At 42.1% G+C, this 26,887-nt stretch overlaps 1 protein-coding gene across 1 annotated transcript in view; it reads left to right on the top strand.

The window, feature by feature from the left end:
- The window catches only part of GUCY1A2 (guanylate cyclase 1 soluble subunit alpha 2), a 334,203-nt gene that overhangs the window by 224,773 nt on the left and 82,543 nt on the right, over nucleotides 1-26,887 (top strand). The window contains exon 6 of the mRNA XM_042460679.1: nucleotides 3,524-3,667. Within this exon, the coding sequence (XP_042316613.1) occupies nucleotides 3,524-3,667 (144 nt within the window). The remainder of the gene's footprint in view (nucleotides 1-3,523; nucleotides 3,668-26,887) is intronic.

The raw sequence follows: 26,887 nt of genomic DNA, 5'->3' as shown, positions 1-26,887 counted from the left end.
CATGTATCATTTAAACAGCATACCTCCAAACTGACCCGAAGCAGCTTTATTCTGGCCTGTCTGTATGGGGCCTATATTATTAAATCCGTATTTTTAAAACTCATCCACTTACATTCACATGCACATGTACATGACTGCCGTGAGATGCAGGGAAGAGGCAGGGAGGTCACATTAACTGAACAATACTAAGAATATCAAATTGTTCTAGTTAACCTTGACCTGCTCCTGGAAAGTGAAGTAGATATTTAAATATTTCCTTCCTACTGAATGTAGTTTTCTCCCTCCTAGCAATCTCAAGAAAGTCCTCTGTCCAGCATTCTGAGAACTTCCAGCTCTGCATTATACTTTTCCACCCCAGATGTATTCCCTGTGCATCTCTTATCTCTATTATTGTTATCATTAGTCTTGTAATCCAGTATGGTCTTTATATATATATTAGCATGGAAGTTATAATGCTACACAATGAATTCTGTTTCGATCCTACTCCCCCCCCCCCACTACCAGTCCCAACATACTGGGAAGCAGCCAGTATGAGGCATCCATTCACATTACTCAGGAAACCACTGGCTGCCATTTCTACCCTTTTCCATGAAGAATCACTATTGCTACAAGCAGAAACATTGTCTCTGTCATAATTTCCCCTTACGCAGGAGATTGCATACATGAGGGGTCCATGCGAATGGCAGCCGGGTGCTTCCTGATCAACAGGGGAACAGGCTCTTATTGATTGCATTTACTGCTTCCCAATAAATGGAAATTATGGGCAGCATGTTCCCTACATAGCCCCTAAACTATGAACTATAAATATGTTAACAGTCATAGAATCATAGAGTTGGAATCATGAGTGTGCAACTCCAGGTTACACGTCTAAATGCCATCCAGGATTCCAACCACCACCACCAGCACCACCATAGTCATGGCTGAATTATTTATATTCTTCCTTTTTCCTGATATTGGTATCCAAGGCATCTCACAAAAGTTGAAACAAATACAGTTAAAGGGATTTGCAAAAAAAGAGAGTTAAGAACATATTAGAAATATAATTAAACCATATATAGCATGAATCTTAAGGCTGTGGGCATAGTGAGGAGTGAGAGAACACTTTTCATTCTCATGTTGGAAATGGGCAGTGAGAAGGGTGAATATTTAATAATGACAGGGAAAAATTCAAATTCAAATTAAGCTTGGTGCCTTATCCCATACCCAAAGGGCTACATAGCAGAACTATTCTTTCAGAAAAAAATATTCTGAAAGAAGAATATGAAGGGGCCCATTTTTATTATACCAGCCTCCTTGATAGGCCCAGCAGGCTGCATTGTGCCGCCACATCCAAACTGGAGATGGTATAATGTCACTTCTGATTTCATTTCCCATTTTTATCTAACCATTTGGGAGGGGGGTAGTCAGGGAGAAAATAGCCCCCAAAAGGGACTTTGGGACATCATGCAGCCTGAAAGCTTAACCTTCACCACCCCTGATTTAAGACCTTGAAAAATTGGCCATGCTGGCTGGAAGGTTATAGGAGATATCATCCAAAAAGTCACTTTTTGAAGTTCTGACAATGGCAAACCCTCTTTGAAAAAAACTTGCCAAGAAAACCCTGTGATAGCTTCACCTTAAGGTTGCCATAAGTTGGAAATGACTAGACAGCAAACAATACCATTACACTTGAAAGAGCCAACATGGTATAGCATTTTATATGTTGGGCTAGTATTCCAGGAGATCAGGGTTCAAATCTACACTTGACCATAGAAATGCAGTGGGTGACCTTGGGCATGTCATACTCATGAGCCTACAAGGAAGGCAATTGCAACCCCCATCTGAACAAATCTTGCCAAAAAAAAAACCCTCCTATGATAAAGTTGCCTTTGGGTTGCCATAAACTGAAAATGATTTGAAGGCACAACATTATTTTTGTTATTTGGGGAGGAGGAAAAGGACTCTTCCCAATGTTCAGAGGGACAGCTGCTGGAGAGATGTCGTGACAAGTACATTTAGTGTCTTATTTGTTATAGTCCATGGTTTTTACTGTGGTGTTGGTGGGTGGATTTATCTCTATCCATTTCAGTCTGTTCTTAATGCATGTGTTTTGATTGTATTCAGACTCTAAGCATTTGAAAAATGCATAGTACATTTCATACTCTTCTCCCACTACAATAGTGTTGTTTGGAAAAATGCTATTCAGTCAGGATGCCTGTCTTTCCTTTTGTACCATCAGAACCTCTTCAGGATTACAGCATTCATTTGTGCTCAAAGCTTAGCACACACAGCATTTGGGGCTACCTACTCGCTACCTCCTCCATGACATTATTCCTATCTCTTTTCCTAGGATGGCATGCACACACACACATAGATCCCCCCCCCGAAATGTAAATGAAAACAGTTTTTCCCCTTGAGAGGAGGCTTCCTGATTGGAATAGACCAGACTCTAGCTTCAGACTTAGCTAATTACTGACAGATGAAAGCAAGGAGTTACTAATCTATCTATCCTGATGCCACCTTTCTTCTGTGAGCAGTTAGTTCAATCTGAAACTAGAATCTGGTCTATTCCAAAGCTAGAAGAAAACAAGAATTATCAGGCTAGTGAAAAGATGAAAGTAAATACTTTTAAAAAACTGTAAGACTCTTTTCCACTAACGTTTCCAGACATATGCAAGTGTGTCTGTAAGAGAGAGAGAGAGAACAGAACAGGGCTGGAATAGGGAGCAATGAGTAAACGCTTTGGCTCCTCTGACAAGCCCCAGTTGGGGTGGGGGGGAGAGCAGAAGTGGTCCTTTGGCAACAGAGTTTTTCTATGGAGAAAAACAGTGTAAATGTTTCTCAGTTACTTTGCCTATTGAAAGGAAAACAAATTGAAATGTTTACCCCTTTTCCTCTTTTTGGAAGAAGGTGGGTTGACATTTTCCTAACCAAAGTATACCCACTGTACACACAAAATCAGCATAAAATCACAATTGAACTTTCACATAGGTAATCATAGCTAGCAACACAGAAGTGAGAAAGGAGACCATTAATGGGTTTTTTTTTGTTCTAATTTTTTTTTAAAAAATCCTTTCAAAATGGTCTCGTATGGGTGGAAGAGCAACAACATTATGCAATAAGGCTGAGGCAATAACAGTACCAATGCATCACAATGATACTATAAAGCCTTGGTAGAGTAAGACTGTTATTCAACAACAGAACAAGCTACAACGTGCCACATTTCCAATAGTTCCCCGTAAAACAGAAAATACATTTCCTTTTTGAGCAATACTGTTGTAACCCTCTTGATGGAACAAGTTGTCCTTGACTGTAAAGATTTTTGCACTTGCTCATCATGAACAACTCTGCAGTGAAATGTCAGAATTTGATGGTACCTGTTTGCAAACTTGGGGGATAATTATACTGTGTTGTCTAATAGCTTCTCTTATTAATGTTGTACTGACATGTTTTTAAGCAACATTTGGTGATTGCAGGCACTTAATGATACTGATTTCTGGGTCATTACCATAATTTTGACATTTGATTTGTCTGATTGCTGCAGGTAGAAACAATAGGTGATGCGTACTGTGTTGCAGCAGGACTCCATAGGCAGAACCTGAATCATGCAAAGCCCATAGCCCTCATGGCCCTGAAGATGATGGAGTTGTCAGAGGAAGTGCTCACACCAGATGGAAGACCTATTAAGGTAACCTTCTTTGCCCTGGACTCACAGAAAATGAATGGAATGCATGTATCACATAACATTTGATCACAATGCAAATGCTAAGTTTGTGACTTGAGTTACAATCCAGTACAAGCCCCATGCTCTTCAGCATGATAACCTAAATGGAATTTCCATGTTCAAGGGCAATATACCAGTCAGAGTGTCACTAGGGGTGTGGACCGTACTGGGTGACACCCCAGAGGAGGGTGTCACCTGGTGGGGGTGGTACACCTGGAATGACAGGCATGGCTCCTGGGAAAGCAAGAAAAGGTGTTGCTCACCTTTTCCATTCACCCAGCAGTAGCACTGGACCCTAAACAGGCCCTCTGGAGGCTACAGTGCCACTCCCATCAGTAGTGGCAGCTGCTGGGAAGCAGTGCCTTCACAGTCTGGAGCAAGCAGCCATGCTAAATTCTGAAGGCCTTTCTGGGCTGCACTCCTCAGAAGCCGTCTGGATGGGCTTGCGGCTAGGGGCCAGGCCAGGGCAGTTAGCACCACCCGGTCACCTGGTGATATCAACCTCAGTGATGCCACTGATACCAATGAATGTTGCCTGATGCTAGGCAAGACCACAGAAATGCAATTACTTTTACATTTGGCATGGGGAGGCATTTGTTGGCTACTGTGGGATACAGAGTTAGATGGCCCAGTGCTCAGGTCAATCAGGATTCATCTGTGTGTACTTAACAAAGACTTTATTTCTCTATGAATAATAGACAACCTTTGGCACTGTACAGAGCACCAAAAAGAGGCGCCGGGGAGGCACCTGTCCTTGCTCCACAGCAGCGCCATAGCAACCAAATTGTGCGGGGCTGCTGTGCAGAAAGAAAGGAGCACACAGAATTGGCTTCTTTTTGTGGCGCACTTGTGCCACACTAAAGCGCTAGCAATGGCATTATGACATGCCAGCGATGTAGCGCCATTTGGATGCTGCACTGCTGGCATGTCATCACTGTGTGCACCATCTGGATGGTGCTGCACAGCTGCAGCGCACCCATGATGTGCTAGTGTTATGGAGCGTGTGCATGCCCCACCCCCAAGCAACCCTAGCATGTCAAGGGCGTGCCACAAAGGGCCCGTCTGTACAAGGACTTTGTTAGCAATGTGAGTCATATCCCTCAAAATTGCCCATGACATCGGAGAAAGAACAACAACCCTGCAGAACTGAGATAAGATGTGTCACAATGACTTTCTAGAAGTGGATTCAACAGCCACTGATGTATCTGATCCCATCCTACATTCAGTCACCAATGTCTCTGATCAAAGGCTCTCATCTTACTGAGATGTCCATTTGCATTAAGATCACACCTCAGTTTATGGTTTGAAGGCATAGATGCTCTTTTCACCAGTGTAATACAACAAAGTCACTATCATTCCTTTTAACTGTGAATTCATTCCTCCCCCAGTACTTACAAAAATTGCATCAGTTTAGTTTGCTTCCATTCCTTGATGGCATAATAATGAAACACCTTAAATATCTATACATTTCAAAGAAACTGATGTTGGCTTGTTAACATTGCCACTTGCCTCCAAAATCTGTCAGTCTTTTAACTTGTGTTGCCTGAATTTAGTTCTGAGTAAGCAAAGATAAAAATATTTATTATGTAATAAGTTTGGGGTAGATGATATAACGACATTGCTGTCGTAGCCTAAGATTATGATTTAGAATAAGATTCTAGTCCTGCTTTCTTAATGTATGTTGTGTTCCAAATTGCTAATCACTGCAGTGTTTTGTGCACATCTCAATAAACTGCATAATCACTCCACATTTAGCAGAAAGCACTGGCCATGGCAGTGTTCCATAAAATATAATAACTACAGATTATTAAAGATAAAATTCATTAGTGAACTTGCTTAGAATGCACATTACAATGTTATTTTCTAGCTCACCCCCCCCCCCCCCCCCAATTTCACTAACTCTTTGTACAGTAAAACTGATAAAATCCCATGATCTTGTCATTTATAGAGGTGGCTTCTTCAGGGATTTAACTCTCACTAAATCTCACGGGAATGTAACAAGAGACAGAATTTAAGAATCTACTGCTGAATGAGTCACAATGTACTCAGTGTGCTGAATTTCAAAACAGGAGATATGCTATTGGTGAAAGGAAACTCTTTCCCCCCTACTTTCCCTGAAATTAGAAAAGAGGGGGTAGAATGTAAGTGTACAAGGAATGCATAACTAGGGATTCATACTTGTCCTATTTTCTTTGTTGGAAGTGAGAAATGCCTGTACGTGCTTTAGAGGGATACCAACTTTGCCTTGACATTCTGAATCCTGGGTTGTGTGGAAAGGGAACGTGATTATACTTAGAATGGCGTTTTTCAAAGTTGTTGAACTCAAGGAACCCATTGTAGAATTTCTCGCAGAATTTGGAGAATTTAGTGACGATTATAGATTGGAAAAGTTACTTTTTAAAAATTATAATCCTCAGTAACACCACTACCACTCCCCCCCCCCAAAAAAAAAATCCGGCATGGCCTGTGAACGGTGAACCTTCTCTTCTCCAGTCTTAACATATCCACTCCTCATAGGGCATAATTTCCAGACCTTTCACCATTTTGGTCACCCTCCTCTGGATATTGTCAATATCCTTTTTGAATTGTGGTGCCCAGAATTGGTCACAGTATTCCAAGTGAGGCCTGACCAAAGCAGAACAGAGTGGTACAATTACTTCCCTTGATCTAGACACTATTCTTCTTTTGATGCAGCTTAGAATCTCATTGGCTTTTGTAGCTGCTGCCTTACATTGTTGACAGCTAGTCTTCAGGCCAGCTGTCATCCCTGTGAGAACAGAGGTGCCACCTTCAATCAGGGCCATGTGTCCCTCCAGATGTTGGAGGATTTGACAGCTATAATAATAATAATATAATAAAAAATTTATTTATATTTTCCCACCTCTCCCAGATGGATCAAGGCGGGATCACAACCCAGTAAAATACACAAAATACATTATATTTTACAATAAAAAGTTAACTCCTAATTCCGTTAAAACAAGTTCTAGCAGATCAACAGTGGGATGGAAGAATACAAATCCAAGGAAGGAAGGAACAGTATTTCTTATATAAAGTTAGGAGGATTAACTCATCGGAAGAGATCCATCTTAACTGCCTTCCTGAAAACATCCAGGGAGGTGATAAGGCGGGTCTCTTCCGGGAGACTGTTCCATAATTTTGGAGCTGCTGTGGTGAAAGTTCTTTGAGAGATTGAAACCAATCTGGTTGTTTGTAATTCTAGTTGGTTCTTCCCCGTTATTCTGAGAGTGCGGGGCGGATTAGGTAAGGAGAGGCGTTCCCTCAAGTAACTTGGGCCCAAGCCATATAGGGCTTTAAAGGTAATGACCAACACCTTATACTGTGCCCTGAAGCTGATCGGCAGCCAGTGAAGAGATTTTAACACAGGTGTTCTATGGTCAAACCTTGATGTACCGGTGACCACTTTGGCAGCCATATTTTGCACCAGTTGAAGCTTCCGAACTTGGTATAGAGCACATCACAGAAATCTAAATGAGAGACTACCAGTGCATGTACCACTGCTTCAAGCTCCTTTTGGTCCAGTTAGGGTCGCAGCTGGCATATCAACCAAACTTGATACCAAGCATTCTTGGCCATCATATCTATTTGAGATGACAGCTGTAGGGATGAATCCAAGAGTACTCCCAAACTGCAAACTTTGTCCTTTAGGGGAAGTGTGACCCCATCTAGGACTGGTTGACAAATCTCCTTCCCTGGGCTTGGGGTAGCTATCACTAGTACCTCCGTTTTCTCTGGATTCAACTTGAGTTTGTTTTCCCTCAGCCAGCCCATTACCAACTCAAGGCAAGCATTTAGAGGAGAGATGCCGTCCTTAGTCACTGCAGCAGTCAGGAACACAGAGAAATAGATTTGGGTGTCATTAGCGTACTGATGATACCGCACCCCATGTCTCCAGATGATCTTGCTTAGTGGCTTCATGTAAATTTAAACAGCATGGGGGACAGAATGTCACCCTGAGGGATGCCAGATGTCAGCTCTCTTTTAGAAGAGCAACTATTCCCCAGCATCACCATCTGGAATCTGCCCAAGAGGTAAGACTGGAGCCACTGGAGCGCAGTGCCTCCAATACTTAACTCCCTCAGGCATTCCAGAAGGTCAATGGTATCGAATGCCACTGAGATGTCCAACAACACAGACAGGGTCACACTTCCTTTGTTGATGCCCAGATGGAGCTCATCGGCTAAGGTGACCATGGCAGTCTCAACTCCATATCCCGCCCTGAAGCTAGTTTGAAATGGGTCCAGATAATCGGCTTCATCCAAGACAGCTTGGAGTTGGAAGGCAACTGTCCTCTTGATCACTTTGCCCAATAATGGTAAAAGAGAGACCAGTCTATAGTTGTTTCTCACCAGGGGATCCAGGGAGGGGTTTTTTAAGAGCAGTTTAACCACTGCTTGTTTTAATTGTGATGGAAATATTCCTTCCTTGAAAGATGCATTAATTATCAATTTTAATAGTGTTTTTACTGCATCTCCTCCCTGGACGGTCAACCATGATGGGCAAGGATCGAGAGGGCACGTTGTCCTCCTTACACTTCCAAGAAGCTTGTCCACTTCATCGGTGGAGATATGGGGCACGGTGTTATCAGTACGCTGATGACACCCAAATATGTTTCTTTATGTCTCAGAGATATTTACACCATTGAAGAGATCCAGGACATCAATCATGGAAGCCAGGTGGAGAGCATCTGGATAAAAATTAAAGGGGAGGGAAACAACAAGGATGTTATGATGGGAGTCTACTACAGACCAAGTCAGACTGAGGAATTGGATGATATCTTTCTAGAACAGATGACCACACACTCAGAAAGGAGAGATGTAGTAGTGATGGACGACTTCAACTATCCTGATATTTGCTGGAAGTCAAACTCGGCCAAATCCTCAAGGTCTAGCAAATTCCTCACTTGCCTGGAAGACAATTTCATGGTCCAAAAGGTGGAAGAGGCAACAAGGGGGTCAGCTATTGTAGATCTGATCCTAACCAACAAGGATGACTTGGTTAATGGGATGCAAGTGGTGGGATCCTTAGGTGGAAGTGACCACGTTCTCCTGGAGTTTGTTATACAATGGAAAGGAGAAGCCAGGCATAGTCAGACACACATTCTAGACTTTAAGAGAGCGGATTTCAGTAAACTTAGAGAAGTATTGAGGGTGATCCCATGGTCAGAAATACTAAAAGATAAGGGAGTTCAGGACGGATGGGAGTTTCTCAAAATGGAGATACTGAAGGCACAATTTCAAACAGTTCCAGTGAGAAAGAAAAATGGGAGGTGTCTCAAGAAACCAGGATGGATGACTAAGGAACTTTCAACTGAGCTGACTTTTAAATGGAACATGTATAAGAAATGGAAAAAGGGGGAAATCACCAAAGAGGAATTCAAAGAAATAGCAAGCACATGTAGGGATAAAGTTAGAAAAGCTAAAGCGCAAAATGAACTCAGGCTTGCTAGAGAGGTTAAAAACGATAAAAAGGGCTTTTTTGGGTATGTCCGCAGCAAAAGGGAAATGGTAGGGCCACTGCATGGACAAGATGGCATAATGCTAACAGAAGACAGAGAAAAGGCAGAATTACTCAACACCTTCTTTGCCTCAGTCTTCTCAGAAAAGGAAAAAGGTGCTCAACCTGAGGATAATGGAGCTGAGGACACATTAGGGGAATTTCAGTACAGAATAAGTAAAGAGATAGTAGAGGAATACCTTGTTAATCTAAATTAATTTAAGGCCCGTTACAGACGGGCTCTTGAGGCACCCCTAGCACGTGACGGGGGCATAATAATGGCGGCGCCCTATACACACAGGCTCCGCCATTATTACGTTCCGGACGCATAGCCTTGCGGCGTCATAACCGCACCGCGGGAAGAAGCACCATTTGGGGGCTTATTTTTGCTCCTCGTGGTTTGGCTGCTGCGGTTCCCTTGCGGAGCAACCCGCAGTGCCGGCAGACCGCCACTTTTAGGCGGTCTGTAACGCGCCTATGGCTCCAGGACCAGATGAACTACATCCAAGGGTATTAAAAGAACTGGCAAATGTAATATCGGAGCCATTGTCAATAATATTTGAAAACTGGAAAACAGGAGAAATCCCCGCAGACTGGAGGAGGGCAAACTTTGTTCCCATCTTCAAAAAGGGGAAAAAAGAGGATCCAAACAATTATCATCCAGTTAGTCTGACATCAATACCAGGAAAGATTCTACAGCAGATCATTAAAAAGAGAGTCTGTGAACATCTAGAAGGCAATGCCATAATCACAAAAAGTCAACATGTGTTTCAGAGAAACAAGTCATGCCAAACAAATCTAATCTCTTTCTTTGATAAAATTATGAGCTTGGTAGATGAGGGGAATGCTGTGGATGTAGTGTATCTTGATTTCAGTAAGGCCTTTGACAAAGTTCCCCATGACATTCTTGCAAACAAGCTTGTAAAAGGTGGGCTAGACAAGGTAACTGTTACATGGATTTGTAATTGGTTGACTGGCCGAACCCAAGAGTGCTCAACAATGGCTCCTCTTCATCCTGGAGAGAATTGACCAGTGGGGTCCCACAGGGCTCTGTCCTGGGCCCAGTGCTATTCAACATCTTTATCAATGACCTGGATGACAGTATTGGGAGCATACTTATCAAATTTGCAGATGACACCAAATTAGGAGGAATAGCTAATACTTTAGAGGACAGGATCAAAATTCAAAATGACCTGAATAGACTAGAAAGCTGGGCCAAAGCTAACAAAATGAAATTCAACACGGAGAAATGTAAGGTACTGCACTTAGGGCAGAAAAATAAAATGCACAGATAGAGGATGGGAGACACCTGGCTGAATGAAACTACATGTGAAAGGGATCTAGGAGTCCAAGTGGACCACAAGTTGAACATGAGTGAACAGTGCGATGCGGCAGCTAAAAAGGCCAATGCAATTTTAGGCTGCATCAATAAAAGTATAGTGTCTAGATCAGCGGTTCCCAACCATTGGGGAGAAAAGTCCCGCCTGTGCCCCCCCGATAGGTTGGGAGGCCAGGAAGGGGCTTTGTGGCTGGAAGTCCCGTCCCTTCCCAGCCTCCCAACCAATTAGGGAGGCCACCAGGGGAGAAGGGGCGGGACTTCCGGCCGCAAAGGCCTCTGGGGCTTACAATCCCATTCCCTTCTCCCCATGGTTGCCTGGCAGCCGCAGCTAAAAAAGAAGGAGGCAGCCCCGATCGTCCCTTCCTCCCCGTGGCTGTCTGGCAGCCGCGGGAAGGGAGGGAGAGGAGGAGGAGGAGGACCCCCGCCCCCTTCCCTCCCTCCCTGCGGCTGTCTGGCAGCCGCAGGAAGGGAGGGAGAGGAGGAGGAGGACCCCTGCCCCCTTCCCTCCCTCCCCGTGGTTGTCTGGCAGCCGCAGGAAGGGAAGGAGAGGAGGTGGCGACCCCCGCCCCCTTCCCCCCCTCCTCGCGGGGGCCTGTGCCAGGGACAGCACTCACAAGGAGAAGAGGAGGGAGCCCCACCCCCTCCCCCTTTCCCTGCGCGGTGCCTGCTCTAGCGCCAGCACCCGCGGAGAAAAGGGGAGGTGGAGGTGGGGGAATTCCCAACCTGGCGACCCCCGCAAAAGGGTCGTGATCAAGAGAAGTAATAGTGCCACTGTATTCTGCTTTGGTGAGGCCCCACCTGGAATATTGTGTCCAGTTCTGGGCACCACAATTTTAAAAGGATGTTGAGAAACTGGAGCGTGTCCAAAGGAGGGCGACTAAAATGGTGAAAGGTCTGGAAACCATGCCCTATGAGGAACGACTCAGGGAGCTGAGGATGTTTAACCTGGAGAAGAGAAGGTTAAGAGGTGATATGATAGCCCTGTTTAAATATTTGAAAGGAAGTCATATTGAGGGAGTAAGCTTGTTTTCTGCTGTCCAGAGAACATGACCCGGAACAGAGGATGCAAGCTGAAGGAAAAGAGATTCCACCTCAACATTAAGAAGAACTTTCTGACATTGAGGGGTGTTCGACAGTGGAACCAACTCCCTCGGAGTGTAGTGGAGTCTCCTTCCCTGGAGGTCCTCAAACAGAGGCTGGATGGCCATCTGTCGGGGATGCTTTGATTGTGATTTCCTGCATGGCAGGGGGTTGGACTGGATGGCCCTTGCGGTCTCTTCCAACTCTATGATTCTATGATTCTATGACTTTTACAGGGACTAAGGATGGCATCTCTCTTCTGAATGCCTGCCTGGAGTTGGTAATGGGCTGGATGAGGGAGAACAAACTCAGACTGAATCCAGAGAAAACGGAGGTACTTGTGATAGGTTCCTCGGGTCTAAGGAAGGAAATTTGCCAATCTGTCCTGGACAGGGTCACACTTCCCCTGAAGGACAAAGTTTGCAGTTTAGGAGTACTTCTGGACTCGTCCCTGCAATTGACATCTCAGGTAGATGTGATGGCCAGAAGTGCTTGCTATCAACTTCGGTTGATATGACAACTGCAACCCTACCTAGACCGAAGGGACCTTGAAACGGTGGTTCACACTCTGGTAACCTCTTGTCTAGATATCTGTAATGCGCTTTACATGGGGCTACCCTTGTACCAAGTTCGGAAGCTTCGGTTAGTGCAAAATATGGCAGCCAGATTGGTCACCGGTTCATCAAGGTTCGACTATATTACACCTACCTTAAAAGATCTTCACTGGCTCCCTGTTTGCTTCTGGGCACAGTGCAAGGTGTTGGTTATTACTTATAAAGCCCTACATGGCTTGGGCCCAAGTTACATACGGGAACGCATCTCCCTATATAGTCCGCCCTGCACTCTTACAACATCGGGTAAGAACCTATTGGAAATAGCAACCTCTAAGTATGTTGCTACTTCGCAAAGAGCTTTGTCAACAACGGCTCCGAGACTCTAGAACAGTCTTCCTGATGAGATCCGCTCGGCGGCCTCGTTAGTAACATTTAGAAAAGCAGTTAAAACCAAGCTTTTTAGCCAAGCATACCCCACCTGATATGAATACCCCCCTGATATGATATGAATGATATGCCCCCATCTGTGTATGATCCCTGCCTTGCTTGTTGATGCTATTGTTATTGTCTGATGTTGAATATTTTATTGTGTTTTATTTTATTGTGCCTTTAATTGAATTTTGAGGTAAACACTTTTTGCTTTTACTTAGTCTGTAACCCCACTTCAATCCACTGGGAGAGGCGGGGAAACATAAATAAATTTTATTATTATTATTATTATTATTATTATTATTTACAAACGCAAAGTGATCCAGTTTAATACAGTCTGCAGAGTCACTGGACATGTCTCTAATTATTCCTTTTAGAATGCTTGCATCCAAATCACCTCTTATCTGAGAGATTTTATCTGCAAAAAAGTCATTAAAAGCATCACAGCAGGCTTTTGTTAGTTCTAAAAGTGGGTTCAGGACGGAAGGTAACTGAGTTAATTCTTTAACCACCCTGAACAGCTCTGCTGGATGAGGCCTCGCAGATGCAACACATGCAGCATAGAAAAAATTATTTGCTGCATCTATTGTCACTCCATAGGAATCCAAAGAGTCTTTATGGCATGTCATGTCAGGTAAGCGTAGATGTTTCCACCAGTGGTGCTATAGGTCATTGCACAGTTTGCTTCATTTTCCGAAGATTTTCTGTGTACCATGGTTTTTTATTTGAAGCGGGCTGGAAAGGACACTCGGGAACAATAATGTCTATGGTCCTGGTAAGGCCGTTATAAGAGGCTAGGGAAGAATGGTGCCACCCTCTTTGTTTGCAAACCCCCTCTCAACAAATCCTGCTAAGAAAACCCCATGATAAGTCAGAAAGGACTTGAAGGCACAAAGCAGCAACAGTAGTTCACATCTACATGAACATTAGGGATGTTTTAGATCCAGCAGTGCCCAAATGTAGCAGCCACCATCTTTGCTTGGAGAGTAGTGAGAGCTGATTGTGGCTGAGCCCTATCTCTGTGAATCGATCAGTTGTCCCACTTTTCCAGACTGGTGAAACAGCAAAACAGGAAAAAATGTGATAAAAAAGGTGCACATTGGAAAAATGATCACAGAAAAATGCATATATATATATTTAAAAATGCAGTGTTCAAAAATGTGCAGTTTCTTTTATTGTGTGCCTTCAAGTTGTTTCTGACTTGTGGCAACACTAAGGTGAACCTATCATGGAGTTTTCTTGACAAGATTTCTTCAGAGGAGGACTATCATTGACTTCCCCTGAGGCTGAGAGAATGTGACTTGCTCGAGGTTATCAAACCACTATGCCATGCTGGCTATAAAATGTGCAGACAAGTAGTTTAATAAACTTGCTGATGCATAGCAAAATGCTCACAATGGTGTAAAGATTTTTAAAAACATTCCCAAACATCCCTATTATTTTTCCCCATTAAAAACAAGCCAAATATCCATACAGAAGCAGCATAGGAAAGAGGTGGTGATGGAAATAATTGGAAGTCTGCAATAATAATCATTAACAGACATCTCAATTCCTAATCAAATTACATTCAGTCACTGTAATATGGTCAGTGCCCAAGTTGCCTGGCAGATTCTGTGAGTTCTAGTACAAAAAGTAACTTTTCCAAATTCTAGAAGGGAATGGTTATACTGCCTGCACACAAATAATGTGCACACGCACACATACACAGAGTTATGTGTACCTATGGGTGATTTCTTTGGCTGGTGGTCTTTGGAGACCTGGTTTCTCATGTAAGCTGCAATTGCCTGCCTGTAACATCAAGCAATGAACTTGTGTGTCTCAGAATAAAAGTAATTCAATTATTATTCTCACATTGTTGGCTGGATCTGCCTGGGGATTGACTGAAAAAACAAGCTGAGGACCTGTTTATAGAACTGGCATATATTGATACTGTCTTGGGTGGTAGAGAGGGCAGAAGTATACATATTTGAGAAGCCTTCGTTAAATTAAATTTCTGCTAAAGTTCAGTGTAGATGTAGTTTCTTTAAAGAATTGATTTTAAAGCTTTCTCGTGTCTTTAAAATGCCATTGTTCAAACAGCAAATTGAGATATAATTTCAAATTTCCATTGATCTCAGTTGGGGAGATCGGATGAATTAAACTCAGTGGTGTATGAAAAGTGTTTAATGTTGGCTGGTTTATGTCCTCTATTTCTTTGCATTGCTGTATTTCATTTCTGTGTCATAGCTAGATGTATAACTAGGAACAGAACTAAAGTTCACCCCAAGAAACAACATATGTATTACATTTACATAAGAGCTAAATTGCCTAGCACCCCTAGTGAAAATTCCTTGCCTCTCCATATGCCTTTGAACCACTTCTGTTCTCTTCCCAAGGGAGACGGTGGTAAAAATGTGCCTTTTGTTGCACTAGAAAAATTCATTTGGAAAAAAGTGTGCTTCTACAACTGTCTCCCTCAGGAAAGAGAGTGGAAGTGCTATGACAGCATGTGGAGAGGCAAGGAGAAAGGCACTACTCCCTCGCTGCCTCTTGGCTTGCTTTTGTCAAACAATAAGGCTCTTGTTTAATCCTGAGTGACAAAGATCTACTGTGGTTCTCTGTCCAGTGTGCAAGACATTTGTGTCAATATCCAGAATTATCTGGGTTCGATCTTTGATGTTCTCTCTCTCTCTTTTTTTTTTAATAAGAAACCATTTGGCCTCCACCAAATTGAGGCCAACATAAGCCGATGAATTGGACTATGCCCTTTGCCCCTAAGGGTGCTATCTTCTAACTTTTCCCATTTACTTCCAGAGCTTAGGAACATTATTTTTCCCCATCTACCTACAGAGCTTAGAAACTCTAATTAATGGGAGGAGGTGATTTTTGGTTGGTTGGGGAGGTCTTCTCTGAGGCCCAGTGTGTATTTCTGCCTGTGGAGAAGCGGTCTGTGTGTGTGGCATCGCACACATATGGGCTCCCTAAATCCCACGACAGTTGCCTCTCATCTTCTGGATGGCCAGGAGTCTGGGCATGGGGGTGGCACCATAAGGTGCATTGGGGTGACATTAACCCTAGTAAACACCACTGTTGCTTTCATTTTCTTTGATGGACTTTATTCTTCCAAGTAGCAGTTTACCTGGTCTCTTTTGCAAGGTTGTTTGCATTGCTCTTCAAAGTATAGGTTATATTTCAACTGACTGGAGGTTTATTTGTTAATCCCTGTGTTTTTATGAGTTGAGAGATGAAATGAGAGGATTGTTGGTGTTGTGTGCATGACAGTGGATTGGGCGTGATGGCCCTTGAGCAGGGGTAGGCAACCTTTTTGAGCCGGGGGCCAGGTTGCTGTCCCTCAGACAACTGGGGGGGCGAAGCCAAAAAATAAATAATTAAATAATTTTAAAAAAAATTAAGTAAATAAACCGGGACAAATGTAGGTCAAAATTTTCAAATGGAGGACACTTTTTTAAAAAAATGGAGGACACGCAAAAAAATGCATGTTTCAGAAGCTTCTATAGACAATTGCTCCCCCTTGCCCGCTGCTTGCCTCCCTTGACTGCCGCTTGCCCCCCCTTGCCCGCCTCCTGCTGATAGGCCAAAGGCCCCATGCCCTCATGCAAGAGGCCAAAGGCTCCGGCGGCAATCGGCGGCAGGACTAGGCTGGGGCCGGTCCCAAGGCCTTGCCGGGCCACATCCGGCCCGTGGGCCGCAGGTTGCCTACCCCTGCCCTTGAGGTCCCTTGATTCTGTGATTCTAAAATGTCATTTCTGACTCATGGCAACTCTAAAGCAAACATATCATGAAGTTTTCTTGGCCAGATCTCTTCCGAGGAGGTTTGCCAGTGCCTTCCCTTGAGGCTGAGAGCATATGACTTACCCAAGGTCACCCAATGAGTTTCATGGGAAATTGAATCCTGGTCTCCAGAGCTGTAGTCCAACACTCAAACCATTACACTCGAAGGCACCAACAAATTCAGTGGAGCTTAACCCAGATGATTAAATTTTATGGCTGTCATGTTGTCCTAAAGCATTGGGTGTTATACATTATACTGCTGCTTTTAGGGGCTGTAGTGTGTGTGTGTGTGTGTTGTGTATTGCTGGCATGATGAGCTGTTGCATTCAGTGTACTGCTGCACCATTGATTTGTAGACACTACACTGATTATTTAATAACTAGCTATTTGCACATTCCCAGTTGGCTAGGAGCAAAAAGCTTGATGTACTCCACTTGTTCTAGAGATTTCTGCTTTTGCAAAAGACGTCACTGTGATCCTTGACTAATGAGAGTTTCCCCTGTAAGCCATTATCAGCGATCATTTGCATATTTTTAGCATGCAAAGGTGGGACTAATGGGTTTAAGGAGTGAGGCAAAGAACCACGGAGGCTCCGACGAAAAGCAAACGTCAGCTTGCATGAGGTTGCTAAAATTAACTCTCCAATTATACAAATTTGTTGTGTGCAGCTTCTTCTTGTTGAAACCAGGATGGTTGGCCAGAAAGCAGCGGTGGAAGGGGGGAACCAAAAACAATTCCAGGCTTGCTTTAAAATCTGCTCCTTAATGAGGGGAAAGCTTGTGTTGTTTTTGGAATTGGCAATGTTGAATAGTATAGAGACTGACAATTACAGTGAAGAGGGAATACACTGATGGATAAATACCTTATGAATCAGACCAGTAATGCATTTCCTTATTTTGCTTGTAATTTTTTTTTAAATTGCATCTTTTTTGTTACTTTGCATGAAAATAATCTGTTGAACAAAACATTCAAAACACCAATCATAACTAAGAATTGATCACAAAATAAGATAACAGCATTGATTTCAAAAAAGATAGTCTAAACCAAGAATTGCAGTTTAATAATATAATTATTATGCAGATAATAAAGCCTCTGATAATGAAGGTCCTTTTTACAAAGCCTTTAAAATATTAAACATTAACACTTTTTATACATAGACTTAAACAACATACAAATAACAAAACTAAAAACCCAACTGAGCAACAAAACAAAGACAAAACAATACTAACACTATTGACTTCCCATCCTCAAAGTGATGGACTATTATTAAATTTCCTTTATATGACATTATATTGATCTTTCTGTCACATACAAACTCTGTTTAATTCACAAAACCTAAAACAGATGTGCAGCCACAGTGAGATTGCACAAAGATAATAAACAATTCCTGATCTTTTTAAAAAATTATTCAACAGTTTCTCCTTAATCAACATTGGCTGAATCCTCACTGCAGAAATAATCCAGTTTGACACAACTTTAACTGCCATGGCTCAATACTAGGAAATTCTGGAATTTGTAGTTTGTCATGGCGCCAGAGCTGTCTGACAGGGAATGCTAAATGTCTCACAAAATAACAATTATCAGAATTCAATAGCATTGAGCCATGACAGTTAAAGTGGTGTCAAACTGGATTATTTGTGCTGTGTGGATGCAGCCATGATCAGTTTTTCTATTTCATCAGTCTCCTCATCAACATGTACTGTATTCCTCTTTGAGGCACCACAAGATCCTTTTTTGGTTTTGCTGCAACTCCGCCTCCTCATCACTTAGTCTTTCAGATAGTTTATAAAACTTTCAAGTTAGGTTCCTTTCACACTACACAGTTATAGCACTTTGATGCCACTCAATTTGCAGCAATTGAAGTACACAGAGTTTAAACTGGAAGGAGCAGAAACTGATGGATTTTAAAAGCTACTGAAAAAGGAGGATGACCTAGAACTGTCCCCACTATATCAGGACAGTTGAAGGATATAAAATACAAATCCTATAATTGGATTAGAGACATAGCAGATAAAGGGGTATTATTGTGCTATGCTGTTATTGTGACCTTCCAAGTCATTTTTGACTTATGGCACCCCTATGGTGAATCTATCAAGGGGTTTTCTTGGTAACTTTCTTCAGAGGGGGTTTGCCATTGCCATCCCCTGAAGTCAAGAGAGTGTTACTTGCCCAGGGTCACCCAGTGGGTTTCCATGGCTGATTTGGGATTTGAACCACACTCAGAGTCGTAGTCCAATGCTCAAACCACTACACCATGCTAGCTCTCTTAGGAATATCTATAGCTGTAGTGTGAAGGAGACCTTAGGTATTTCAATGTCCATTATAAAATTTGGGAAAAGGGAAAAAGATCAGGTTTTCTAATGTCACAACAACATTTTTCATTACCTTCCATTTTGAATGTTTATTCCCTACTGTATTGGTGCAGGTTGTAGACTTGACAAGAGGAGGCTTAAATCACTGAGGCTATGTACAGTTAAACCAAATAAACCTTACTCGAGTAATGCAGAGCCCATACATCTGCTGATAATTCCATCACTGGTATGTGGAAATCTTCCTTGATTGCTCTGTGGTTTCCTAGCAACTTCTGGAAGGTGTTTGGGTTTTTTTCTGTTCTTTTCATTTCTCTTCCTCCCTCCCTTCCTCCCTCCCCATGCCTTTCTAATATCTAAATCATTCCCCCAAAGCTACAAAAGAGCCTATTTCAGGATGGCTAGCTTGAAATGAGAAATTATTTGTAATTGCATGCAATGGCATTACTGCAAAAGAGGACATTTGCATACAGAGCAAGTAATCATGTTTCTAATGCCTGAACAATGTGGTTATATAACTGGATTTCTCCTGCTCTCTGACTCTCTGCCTTGATGTTAGTGGACTGAGTATGGCTCATGGTGCTCACCCCAAAGAAAGAAAGGGCCATAAGTCAGAAAAAGGTATATTTGTTCAGACCAACCTGGGTTTAAAGATGTGGGCTTTCCAAGTGCACCACACTCTTCTTCTTCTTCTTTAGATGACCAAGTGGACAGTTTCTCTCCACCATCACAACCACTTAAAAAGAGTTTGGATATGGAATGGTTTCCAACATTTATCATTTCAGGAAGTACTTTTCCATGTTGTTTGTTTGTTGAGAGACTCAGGACTACTCTCAGCTGTGTTGTTTGTCTGCGGGAGTTGTTACCCCCCATTGGAATTTGGAGGGCACATCTGCCAATCTGTTGTTTTCAATAAAACTTGAACATCCACAGATTTTGATATCCATGAAGGGCCCTAGAACCAAACTGCAGCAGATACCAAGGACTCACCTTTTCTGTAAAAGTTATACCCTGTTTTGAGCCATTCCTAGACTTTTTCCACCTAGAGCCAATGCAAGATGAAGTTCATGTACCACCACAGCTGCTTATAGTTATACCCTGCCAGTCCATCTGCATTGTTTGGAAGACAAGGTAATTAGAGGCTCACAGACTAAAATGATTTTCTTGGTCATGTGTGGGAGCATTAGTTCCTACTGGGCTTATGGACACTGGAGAATATTGTTTTCCAAGCAGGTAGGAATGGTGGGCATAAAGTTCATATGCCAGTGCTTCCCTTCTGAGAAACTTTAGGGCTGCCTAAAATAGTTTCAAAACTGATGTAATGTGAGACATTTTGTTGTTGTTAGCTGCCCTGGAGTCTGTTCTGACTCATGGCGACCCTGTGGATGAGACATCTCCACGAATCCCTATTCTCCACTGCCTTGCCCAGATCCTGCAAGCCTTTGCCCATAACCCCCCTGATTGAATCTATCCATCTGGTTTGTGGTCTTCCTCTCTTTCTTCTACCCTCTACCTTTCCTAGTGTTATTGTTTTTTCTAGTGATCCGTGCCTTCTCATTATGTGACCAAAGTACGATAATCTCAACTTAATCATTTTTGCTTCCAAGGAAAGCCCTGGTTTGATCTGTTCAAGAACTGATTTGTTTGTTTTCTTGACTGTTCGTGGTATCCTAAGTCTCTGGCTTTTCTTCACGAACGAAGATTCAGGAAGGACACATCCCACACTTTCTACAAGTGTGTTGATGGCTAAAAATGCCAATCTGAGATAAACAAGTCTGGTTGCAGAAAGCACAGCAGAAAGTCTCCTTGGGTGATGTTTCTGAGTTGTGGTTCTTTCTGCGTTGTCGTTTCTCTTCGAGACTTGTTCGGCATGAGCTTTCAAAAAAGGCTGCAGCAACATAGATAGTGAGTCTCTATGCCTCCCGATGCGAGGCCAGGGCGGACCATTGTTGGTGATCGATTTGGCCAAGCCTGAGATGTTGTTTCAGGGAGTCCTTGTATCTCTTCTTTGGGGCCCCCTCTTACGCTGACCTGTGGTGAGTTCACCGTAGAATACTATTTTTGGGAGGTGATGGCCCTTCATCCTAGAAACGTGTCTTGCCCAGCGCAGCTGCGTCCTCAATAGCATGGCCTCAATGCTGGTGATCCCTGCTTGCTCAAGTACAGCAACATTTGTCACATAGTCAGTCCAGTGTATATTTAGAATTGTGCGTAAAAAGCGCTGATGAAAGCATTCAAGGAGTCATAGGTATCCTAAGTACTACATTTCAAATGAGTTTATTTTCTTTCTGTCTGATTCCTTCACTATCCAGCTCTCACATCCATACATGGTAACTGGGAATACAATGGCCTGAATGATTCTGACTTTAGTGCTCAGTTGTATGTCTTTGCTCTTCAGTATCTTTTCCAGTTCTTTTATAGCTGCCCTACCCATTCCTAGTCTTCTTATTTATTGACTTCAGTCTTCATTCTGGTCAAAGTTTGATCCTAGATATCAGCATTATTTAATTATTTCAATTTCCTCATTATCTAGATTGAATTTGTGTATTTCTTCTGATATTGGCTGCTAAATTACATCACTTGCTGGATGAGGCCTGGCAGGTATTGATGCTTTCCAGATAAAATATTTCTTACTTTTCATGTCCTCAGTGAAAAAGGGCACCTGGAAAGTTGGGAAACTCTACTTATGAAAAAGAGAACAGCACAGGATTCTTCACAGTTTGGGAGATGTTTTGGGACAATTCATTTGCAAAGACATTGTGCTTTAGTTAGAGGGGTATATTGAGACAAACGGTTGCTGTGCTGTCATCTTCTCACCCACCTCCATTGTATAGATTCATCATGTCTTGCACTGTTTTTTAATAGTAAAAAAAGAGTGAGATTCCTGAGCCAGGTTACTGTAATATTCTCAGGATGCACATACAAATATCAGTTACTTATTGGCAGATACACTCCTTCATGTTACTTCAGTGGCTATTTTTATTGTATCTCTTAAACATGGAAGAGAGATGAACTTGTTCTGTCTTTGGCCAACTTGGAGTTGGCATCTCCAATTTTAATATGTGTACTTTTATTATGTGTTGTAACTACTGTCTTGCATTTTGTATCGCATATTTTTAATCATGTTTGATGTTGTAACAAGTATTCTAAATAACTTATCATTTTGGGGTTATAACATTAAACTTACTTATTCATTTGCAAAGAAATATACTTATTTTCTATGCAGAAAACTGTTGTTTTTGTGAGTTTTTTTGGCCATGTGGCCATGTTCTAGAAAAGTTTATTCCTGACGTTTTGCCAGTATCTGTGGCTGCATCTTCAAAAAATGTGAAGAATAAACTCTTCTAGAACATGACCACATAGTCCAAAAAACCCTACAAAAAACTATATATGCCAGCCATGAAAGCCTTCAACTTCACATCAGAAAACTATTTCCATGTTTTCTGCATAGATAACTGTACTATGTGCAACAAACCCACTGTTTTCTGTGCTGAAAACACATTTTGTGCACAAGAAAAATACATATACATATTTCCATAGAAGTCTCAAAGCGGAGATAGTAATTTGGCAACAAGAAGGATCTCTTGTACTCTTATTTGGTGGGGAGAAAGTGGTACAAGTTAGTTACTTGATGAAATAAAAAATAATAATCCCTATTTCTAGATTGGTGCTCATCACAGGGTTTTGATATTGACTATCTTGACCATAGCTGTCCATGTTTGTATGACAGTTGATACAGTTTTGGACAGCTATTGCCTTATATTTGTGCCACTACCATATTGGTATCTGCTTTAAAGTTGTAGTTGTTTTGAATATTTGCAGCCATATTTTGATTTTATTTGCTTTCAAAGAAAAGCAGGAGTGAGGGAGAGACTGACAAAAGCTTCTGTTAGTTCATGTTCATTCTGAAAGAAGGAATTTCCTGATACTTTTTGGCATTTTGTGAGAGAAAGAGGGCACATGGAAAAATAAATTTTAGTCTTGCCTGTGTGCAGAAGCAAAGCCATTTATTTACTCTGGGCCAAAGATGCTATTAAATCATAGAGCAGTGTGGTAGAAGGTCCTGAGATGTACAGTCCCTGTGGAAGCACACTATAATGCCTTACTTAGCTCTAGGGCCAAGGAAGGGTGTACCTGATCCATCCTTTTACAGTAACCATAGCACACATTTGCTTCTGTAAACTGATGTGATCAGAGAAGTTAAATGTTGTTGTTTTTTATAATTTCCTCCACAAAGCTTGGAGCAGAATTTCCATACCTTCGTGCTGCAGTGCTGTGGGGATCAAAAATGGGAAAAGTTATTTTAGGGGATTAAACTAAAAAGTAAATTTTCCAAGCTCAGGCAGAAATACGAGGGGAAAATGATTGCTGAGAATAGTGCCCAGTATCATTCACTCCTAGTCCTTTCTTGTGTTTGAAATGACATCCTCTTTTCCAACTTTGTGGCTTCTTGCTTGGATTGTACACATTTGGCAAGACAGTCTGTTTTGCTGTTTATTATTATACTTTTGTTTAGTGCTATGCACACAGAGTGGTATGCATAACAACTAGAGTACAGTACTCTTACCAAAGTTCAGTGCTGCACAGCCATTAATATTTACATTTCACAGCTTTTAACACCAAAATAACTCTAAGGCATCAGATCCCATCTGCTCTATGAAATTAACCAGGGTCAGGCTTGGTTAGTATTTGGAAAGGAGACTGCCAGGAAAGACCAGGCACTGTAAATTATACGTAGAGGAAAGCAAGCAAAATCACCTCTTAAGTGCTCCTAGACTGAGAAAGCAGTCTGGAAACCACAGGGTCACCATAAGAGACTTGAAGTCACATATATTACATTAATGTATTCCAATAAAGTACAGTATCTTTCATTAGAAAGAGGCTAGTTATGAAGGATGATATGTAAAAATGTGTTTTTAGTTTTCCAGGCAGCAATCTCTTCCACATCTCCGTCGTGCTGTAAGTGCTTGCTGCCTAATTTTTTTTCATCTGCTCCTAATTAAAAACATAGAAAATTACCCAATGCCAGATCAGACCATTGATCCATCCAGTCTAGGCTTGTCTACACTTACTTGCATCTGAGAAGAGAAGGTTAAGAGGTGATATGATAGCCCTGTTTAAATATTTGAAGGGATGTCATATGAGGAGGGAGCAAGCTTGTTTTCTGCTGCTCCAGAGACTATGACCCGGAGCAATGGATGCAAGCTACACGAAAAGGGATTCCACCTCAACATTAGGAGGAACTTCCTGACATTAAAGGCTGTTCGACAGTGGAACACACTCCTTCCTCGGAGTGTAGTGGAGACTCCTTCCTTGGAAGTCTTTAAACAGAGGCTGGATGGCCATCTGTCGGGGATGTTGTGATTGAGATTTCCTGCATGGCAGAATGGGGTTGGACTGGATGGCCCTTGTGGTCTCTTCCAATGCTATTATTCTATGATTCTAGCAGTTTAGGGAAGACACATGTTCTTTATTCAGAACATTTCTTAAACAACTAAACCTTGGCCTCAACCCAAATCAGTTGTCAGACTAAAGTCATATTCTGTAGGTTGTTGGGGTAAAGGCCATTAGCAGCCTGACTCCAGCCCTTTTTGTTGTTGTTTGCCTTCAAGTTGCTTCCAACTAATCATTGTGGTAGTGACTGATTAAAAAAATTAAGTAGTTAAGCTCATGCAACCTAGACATTGTAATTCCCCAATTCTGAAGAATTAATTTAAAAAAAACCAAATAATTTTGCAAAGGTTCAAGAGAGGCTTGTGTAAAGGCTGGGAAACATGAAGTTTGTTGCTCTTTAATATATTCTCTTATTAATTAATTAATAACTTAATTCCACAATTAACTTGGCATTGCAGCATTAAAATAAATCATTCAAAAATGGATTAAGATTGCATACACACTGCAGAAATAATCCAGTTTGACACCACTTTGACTGCAATGGCTCAATGCTATGAAATTCTGGGAATTGTAGTTTATTGTGGCACCAGAGCTCATTGACAGAGAAGGCTAAATGTCTCACTAAACTACAGTTCCCACAATTCCATAGCATTGAGCCATGGTAGTTAAAGTGGCATCAAACTGAATTATTTCTGTAAGTGTAGATTCAGCCTGAGTTAAGTTACCTGCTTTTTTTAAAGAAAACTTTGAATTTTAATTTATAACTTTCTGGTTGTTGTGTGCCTTCAACTGGGTGGACCATATTTCCTTGAGACATTGGGATGGCAAAAACAGGATGGGGTTATGTAATAGTCCATACTCATGAAAAAGTAAGATGATAACAAAAGCTTTATCACATTAACATATTGAGCTAACAATTATTTTTCAGTGATAGAACTCATACAAAAATTTAGGTAGAAGTAGAGAGGGACTGTATTTCACCACAACTGTACCAGTCTCCAACTGATGCAGTGACCAGGGATGGCATCTCTCCTCTAGACGCCTGTCTAGAGTCAGTAATGGAATGGATGAGGGAAAACAGACTTAGGCTGAATCCAGAGAAAACGGAAGTACTTGTGATAGGTTCCCCAGGTCCAGGTTTGGAGATTTGTCCACCTGTCCTTGACGGGGTCACGCTTCCCCTGAAGGACTCTGTTCGCAGTCTGGGGGTTCTCTTGGACTCGTCGCTCCACCTTACATCTCAGATGGATGTGACGGTCAGGAGTACCTGTTATCAGCTTCGGTTGATACGCCAGCTGCGACCCTACCTGGGCCGGGGGACCTTGAAACTGTAGTACACGCTCTGGTAACCTCTCGTTTGGATTTCTGTAATGCGCTCTACATGGGGCAACCCGTGTACCATACCCGGAAGCTTCAGTTGGTCCAGAACATGGCAGCAAGGCTGGTCACTGGATCTTCCAGTGCTAGCCACATAACACCGGTACTTGAAGATCTTCATTGGCTGCCTATTTGCTTCCGGGCGCAATACAAGGTGTTGGTTGTTACCTATAAAGCCCTAAATGGCTTGGGCCCAGGGTACTTAGAGGACCGCCTCTCTCCATATAATCCGCCCCGCACTCTCAGATCTGGGGATAAACATCTTTTAAAGGTTCCAGATGCGAGACGAGCTGTCACCACGCAAAGGGCCTTCTCAATTGCGGCCCCTAAGCTCTGGAACTTGATCCCCGACGAGCTCCACTTGACCCCCTCCCTAGCCCAATTTAAAAAAGGGCTGAAAACATATTTGTTCAAACAGGCTTACCCCCAGTAGCCCTATTATGTTCCCCTCCCCCCATTGTTAGCTTGGAAGTGTTATTGTGTGTTGCCGTTGTTTTTATGCTGATATTGTAATTTTTTATTGTAATCTTTTTATCTGTCATTGGGATGATAAATCCCACTATTGTACGCCGCCTTGATCCCTGGAAAGGCGGGATAGAAATAAAATTTTTATTTTATTATTTATTAATATTTCTAGGATGAAGTAATCTTATGCAGCAAATGTCGGTCTTTCAACACCTTATCATAAAATTTCTTGCATTCCATGACACAATTTTTTGTTTTTTTGTTTTTTTAGGGGGGGGATTGTGTGTGTGTGTGTGTATATATATATATATATAGCCACAATTTTAAAGATCTTCAAACCATTTTTGAAACATAACAGGACCCTTTTTGTATTGAAAAAGGACAAAATTGGCATTTATATTAAAAAGTCAGGATGGCCTGGAAACATGGGGGGGGGGGGGAGGAATGGTACTATCCCATTTAAAACAGATGGTCAGCCTACCTCAAGTCATTTCCAACTTATGATGACCTCAAGGAAAACCTATCACAGGGTTTTCTTAGCAAGATTTGTTCAGAGGGGGCTTGGCCCTCCTCTGATGCTGAGAGACTGCGACTTGCCCAAGGATTAGGACCTTAGTCTCCAGAGTCATAGTCCAATGTTCAAATCATTACACCATACTGGCCTGTACTGTGTTGTACTGGATTCCAGGCCTGTTCTGAATGAGTTAAAGAATATTTGGTTCTTCTAATTTTAATGTGCACATGAAGGCTTTCATAGAAGATTTTTAGAAGCATTATGCCTCTGCTGGAAAAAAATGTAACCTGTCATATCTTACACTAGAAGGAAAATATTCTTCAAATAAAGCATGAGAAATGAATGTGTTCAGTTAAAAATGCAGGTCAGCGAGTTCTCAGAATTAGCTAGGAGTTCAACAGGAGTTTGGAATAGCTGGGGATGGCATTTGCCCTTGTG

The sequence above is a fragment of the Sceloporus undulatus genome, chromosome 3 (genome assembly GCF_019175285.1).
Source record: "Sceloporus undulatus isolate JIND9_A2432 ecotype Alabama chromosome 3, SceUnd_v1.1, whole genome shotgun sequence".
Taxonomy (NCBI): domain Eukaryota; kingdom Metazoa; phylum Chordata; class Lepidosauria; order Squamata; family Phrynosomatidae; genus Sceloporus; species Sceloporus undulatus.
Note: the sequence above shows the minus strand (reverse complement) of the source record. Positions and strands in the feature narration are given on the sequence as shown.